Below are 5737 nucleotides of genomic sequence, written 5' to 3' on the forward strand. Positions count from 1 at the left end.
TATATATATATATATATATATATCATTTAATAAATTAAAACAATTAATCAATGGCTTTTTGGTGAAATGTGATACCTCTCTCTTGTGAAACAGGGAAGCAGGAGGTACACTCCACTCCGTCAAGAAACGTCTCAGCAAGTGATCAAAGACAAAGTGTCTAAAGGTCCGATCACTGTGTTCGTAATCGGAGCTCACACTAACCTCGCCATCTTCCTGATGTCGAATCCTCATCTGAAGCGAAACATCCAGCACATATACGTGATGGGAGGCGGCGTAAGATCGAGGAACCCTACCGGTTGCTGTCCTAAGAACTCCAAAGATTCTTGCACGCCTCGCCAGTGCGGAGATCGAGGGAATCTCTTCACCGATTACACCAGTAACCGTTACGCAGAGTTCAACATGTTTGCTGATCCTTTCGCTGCTTATCAGGTAAGAACAAACAAAGGAAACACGAATCAGAACCACATAGTTATCTGGTTGGAACTGTGACATATACGTATATGCATACATATATACGTATATACATACATGATGTTTATCTGTCTCTGCAGGTGTTTCATTCGGGTGTTCCGGTCACGCTTGTTCCTTTGGATGCAACAAACACCATACCCATCAACAAGAAGTTCTTCGAAACGTTCGAGACGAACCAAAGAACTTACGAAGCTCAATACACTTTCTTGTCCCTAAAAATCGCTCGAGACACTTGGTTTGATGACCAGTTCTACACTGTTAAGTCCCCCCTCCCAGACCTGCAAATATGAATTTTCAGTACATAAACATGGAAACTGAATGATCCTCCTCATGAAACACTTTCTTGTGTTTGTTTTGGACAGAGCTACTTCATGTGGGATTCTTTCTTAGCCGGTGTGGCTGTCTCGATCATGCGTAATTCTGGGAAAGACAACGGTGAAAACGATTTTGCAAAGATGGAGTACATGAACATTACCGTCGTGACGTCGAATAAGCCTTACGGGAAATCTGACGGATCGAATCCGTTCTTTGACAACCGGAGGGTTCCAAGGTTCAACCTGACTCGGGGAGGAGTTCACAGCGGTCATGTTCAGACAGGTCTGAGAGATCCATTCTGTGTTTCGAAAGGAGAAGGAAAATGCATGGTCAGATTCTCACTTGCTGTTTTCAACATCTCAGACTATGAAATTTCTCCGGTTTTCGGATACTGATCCAACATGATCGATCATACAGGACGGTTACACGAAGGAGACTTCTGGGTCGGATTCTGTTCGTGTTCTTGTGGCTACAAGAGCAAAACCGAACAAAGACACTGGAAGCAAACTGGACAGAGAGTTCTACGTTAGCTTCCTAGAAGTAAAGTTCTTTTCAGACAAAACTCTTTTTGAAAGATCACTCTTAACATATATGAATCTGCACGCCATGTTTATGATCTGATCGGCTCGAGTTCTTGTTCTTGTTGTTGTGTGTATACAGGTTCTGAACAGGCCTGAGCAAACTGCTAGGTTTAACTTCTCGACAGAGTTTCCGTACTACAGAGAAGAATTGTACATACCAGACTTGAGCAAGAAACGGATTGGGAAGCCAGTGGTGTTCGACATGGACATGAGCCCTGGAGATTTCCTCTCTCTCTTCTTCCTCCTGAAAGTTCCTGTGGAAATTATCGACTTGAAGGTAGGTTCTAGGGAACAACGACAGATCAATCCAAATATAGATATAGAAGCAAACGCTCGATGATGAATCGAACAAAACACGTTAGATAATCGCATCTAATGCGGTTTTGTCGGATTGATTCAACCTGGGTTTTTGAAATTTCTCTCTTCCAGGCGATAATGGTGAGTCCGACAGGGTGGGCAAACGCGGCGACGATCGATGTAGTGTACGATTTGCTTCACATGATGGGTCGCGATGACATTCCGGTGGGTCTCGGCGACATGTTCGCCGTCAACCAGTCGGACCCCATTTTTCCGGCGGTCGGAGATTGCAAGTACGAGAAAGCTGTTCCTCAAGGTAGCGGCGGATTTCTCGATTCCGACACTCTCTACGGCCTTGCCCGTGATCTACCCAGAAGCCCCAGGAGGTATTTGATTCTCAGAATCGATTTACCCCCCCCGCCCCAAAAAAAAAAAATCAATTTTGGTATGAAACTTTTCATATCCGAATGGATTTCTTAGCGGAAACGCCCAATCTGCGAAAATTCAGCAGCTGCAATTGCAGAGATGTCTGGCCTCTTTTTCCTTTATATACACACACAATAATAAGAATAATATCAAGAACCATGTTTTCAGATACACAGCAGAGAATTCGGTAAGATATGGAGCTCCAAGGAACACAGATCGGCCTGAGCTCCGTCAACCTTTGGCACTTGAAGTTTGGGAAAACATGGTGAAATCCATGAATGGAGAATCTAAGGTCACAGTCCTAACCAATGGACCCTTGACTACCCTGTCCAAACTCCTCTCATCTCAGAAGAACTTGACCTCTGCAATCAAGGTTTAAAACCTTCTTACTACAACCTTTTCGACCGAAAATGATCTCTTTTTTGGTCTGTTTCAAGATTCAAAACCTTGAAGATGATCTTCCTGATTTCAAGAAGGGCTCATTTTGCAGGAAGTTTACATAGTGGGAGGACATATAGACAGAAGAAACACAGACGAGGGAAACATCTTCACCGTCCATTCAAACAAATACTCCGAGTTCAACATGTTTCTTGATCCTTTAGCAGCAAAGAACGTTCTGGAATCAGATCTGAACATCACCCTCATACCGTTAGGAACCCAACGCAAGTTGAACTCCTTCAAAACGATGCTTAACCAACTCTTCTTGTCAACGAAAACTCCAGAGTCTCGGTTCATCCAGCGTTTGCTCGGGAGATTGTATGCCCTTCACCAGAATCACTACAGATACCAACATATGGTAAAATACGATATAAATACAGATCGTTTTCTATGATTTACGAGTCTTTCTCGTGCTAATAATGTTTTGTTGAATGTTGTTAGGACATGTTCTTGGGGGAGATTTTGGGAGCAGTTTTCTTGGGGGGTGATGCGACTGAACTGAAACCAAAACTGGGAACAGAGTATGTCAGAGTGATTGCAGAAGGAGATGAATCAAGAGATGGCCGAGTTTCGGTAGATAGAGTTCATGGGAAACGAGTAAGGGTACTCGAAAACGTAGACCCGAGAGCTTGCTACGAGATATTTGCCTCACGACTTGGCGATAAGAAACAGTCTGCGGTTATAGGAAGCTTTGAAGAACAGAAGAAGAAATGGAACACACCGCCAAGTTAAAACCACTGTTTCTTTTTTCTTCTTCACGTTTTCATTACAGATCTTTTTTCTTACAGCCGACAGGAACTATTATTGATTCTTTTCTTTTTAGAATTTTCAAAATTTGTTCTCCAAAACTTAGATTGTTGTGTAAAGTTTTCGAATAAGGAAGAAGGGTTAATAATCACTGGGTTTAAGCCATCATCACAATCCGATCTTGAACATGACAGAATGGGAAAAAGAAACGACTAGATGAAAGAAATCCTGAGTTTGAAACTAAACTGCAGGTAGAATTCGTCGAGAAGTAAGAGAAAGAATCCAACTCATTCATACAAAAATATGAATGAAGAACCATTATACTTGTATATTATATTAAGAATATACAAATATAAAATGAATATAATTAACAATATAATTAACAGATGAAAAATTTAGATCCAATTTGGATAGTTCAGCCAGTCAAATGGAGAAACAAAATTCAAACCTCAACTTTAGAAAGAAAGTGCAAATTATAATCACATGACTTGATTCCGATCTTAAAATTAGTTTGAATCTCGATTCAATATATCCCTACAAAAGTTGGAAATTTTAGAAAGAAAAAAAATTGAATATTATAAAGCGTGAAGTAATTTCCCAAATAGTTGAAAGTAGAATCGCACTGTACGGAAGGAATGAATGGACGTATATATAACTAACGGGGATAAGTCCTGTCGGAAGCCAATCTCACCGTACAATCCGAAGGCCACGCGATTTCGCGCCGTTCAGTCCAAACTCGTTATTGACTTGCTAACTTCCAAATATCTTGGAGGTTTGGAGATTCCCATGTTTTTCTTTCTCAGTACGGAAAGTATCTAGATTTTGTAAAAACTCACGGATTTGCCCCATTCAACCTTTGCTTTCTATTCTCATTCGTTTTGATCCGTTCTAAATACAGTTTTTTTTTAATACAAATAGTTTTGGGTTTTGGATTATTTTTGCTATGATTGGAAAAAGACCCCAACGGAACCGTACAAAAAGGGTCACAAACCGAACTAATTCTATTTCGGTTAATTTGTCCCAAAACTAAATCTACCCAAACACGAGATGTACAGCAACTGAACACACATGTCGAAACGTTTTATTTTCAAAAATCGAAACTAAAACCGAACCGAAAACGGACAAGATATAGAGCTGACAGGAAATTAAACAATTAGGACAACCGAGCCGATGCATATCACTCTAAAATAAGCACATCCGAAAACGTAGAATAGTTTCATACTATAAACATCTAATAATGACAACAGCAACAACGGAATCTAAAAAAAAAATTCCCCCCCGGTTTCAAAGGTCGATAAATCATCCGAATTCTGCCTTCCTCGGGAGGATTGTTTTGTTGGAAAAAAAAGATTTTTTTTCTTTCTAAAATCAGGGAAAAAAAAACCGCGGTTCAATCCCTTCCCCACATTCTGATTGCACCATAAACAAATCGTTTCCCTCAGTTCCTTAATCTAGCAGACGCCATCAATGGCTCTAACCATTGGTGATATTCCTTAATATCCATCTGTAGAACTTGAAAAAACAAAAAAAAAAAGGAAAAAAAAGAGGTAAAAAGGTTTGAAGAATTAATTACCTGAGACTAGGCTCAGGATGGCCTTGAGGAGCCTAATCCTAGGCCTCCTCTCCTTTATCCTCCTCTTCCACCTCCTGGTTAGCTCCACGACCACCATGGCCCTTCGTGTCGGGGTCGTTCTAAGGAAGCCGTTGGAGCCAGCTCTGCCTGTTTTCCGGGAAGCCCCGGCTTTCAGGAACGGGGATCAGTGCGGGACCGGCGAGTCTGATCAGATTCACATCGCCATGACCCTTGACACCAACTACCTCCGTGGGACAATGGCTGCCGTCTTGTCCCTGCTTCAGCACTCCACCTGCCCTGAGAACCTCTCCTTTCATTTCCTCTCCCTTCCTCATTTCGAAACCGAGCTCTTCACCAGCATCAAATCCACCTTCCCCTATCTCAGCTTCAAGATTTACCAGTTCGATCCTAACCTCGTCCGCAGCAGAATATCGAAATCGATAAGGCAGGCACTTGATCAGCCTCTGAACTATGCGAGGATCTACCTCTCGGATATCCTCCCTAGCAACGTTGACAGGATTATCTATCTGGATTCCGACCTCGTCGTTGTGGATGATATAGAAAAGCTGTGGCATGTGGAGATGGAGGAAAAAGTCGTGGCAGCTCCTGAGTATTGCCATGCCAATTTCACCAACTACTTCACAGACACTTTCTGGTCAGACCCGGAACTGGCTAAAGTGCTCGAAGGAAGACACCCGTGTTATTTCAACACAGGGGTGATGGTCGTGGATGTGGAGAAGTGGAGGAAAGGAGGCTATACACAGAGAGTAGAGGAGTGGATGGCGGTGCAGAAGCAGAAGAGGATATACCATCTCGGATCATTGCCTCCGTTCCTGCTCGGTCGTCTCTTGACCACGCAATGACCTTCCCAGAATGGGTTGCAGAAAGC

At 42.3% G+C, this 5737-nt stretch overlaps 2 protein-coding genes across 3 annotated transcripts in view; both read left to right on the forward strand.

Annotated features, from left to right (window-relative positions):
* The window catches only part of LOC104827126, a 5101-nt gene extending 1748 nt beyond the window's left edge, over positions 1 to 3353 (forward strand). For both annotated transcript variants that reach the window (XM_010560206.1, XM_010560207.1), the window contains 9 exons: positions 94 to 429; positions 552 to 728; positions 834 to 1115; positions 1204 to 1326; positions 1447 to 1644; positions 1797 to 2050; positions 2259 to 2463; positions 2581 to 2886; positions 2970 to 3353. In XM_010560206.1, the coding sequence (XP_010558508.1) occupies positions 94 to 429; positions 552 to 728; positions 834 to 1115; positions 1204 to 1326; positions 1447 to 1644; positions 1797 to 2050; positions 2259 to 2463; positions 2581 to 2886; positions 2970 to 3260 (2172 nt within the window). In that variant the 3' untranslated portion in view covers positions 3261 to 3353. The remainder of the gene's footprint in view (positions 1 to 93; positions 430 to 551; positions 729 to 833; positions 1116 to 1203; positions 1327 to 1446; positions 1645 to 1796; positions 2051 to 2258; positions 2464 to 2580; positions 2887 to 2969) is intronic.
* A 1079-nt stretch (positions 3354 to 4432) lies between these two features.
* LOC104827128 (probable galacturonosyltransferase-like 4) overlaps positions 4433 to 5737 on the forward strand; it is a 1995-nt gene continuing 690 nt past the window's right edge. Inside the window, exon 1 of the mRNA XM_010560209.1 lies at positions 4433 to 5681. Coding sequence (XP_010558511.1) covers positions 4866 to 5681 — 816 coding nt within the window. The 5' untranslated portion in view covers positions 4433 to 4865. The remainder of the gene's footprint in view (positions 5682 to 5737) is intronic.

This window comes from Tarenaya hassleriana, unplaced genomic scaffold, assembly GCF_000463585.1.
Source record: "Tarenaya hassleriana unplaced genomic scaffold, ASM46358v1 Cleome5, whole genome shotgun sequence".
Classification (NCBI taxonomy): domain Eukaryota; kingdom Viridiplantae; phylum Streptophyta; class Magnoliopsida; order Brassicales; family Cleomaceae; genus Tarenaya; species Tarenaya hassleriana.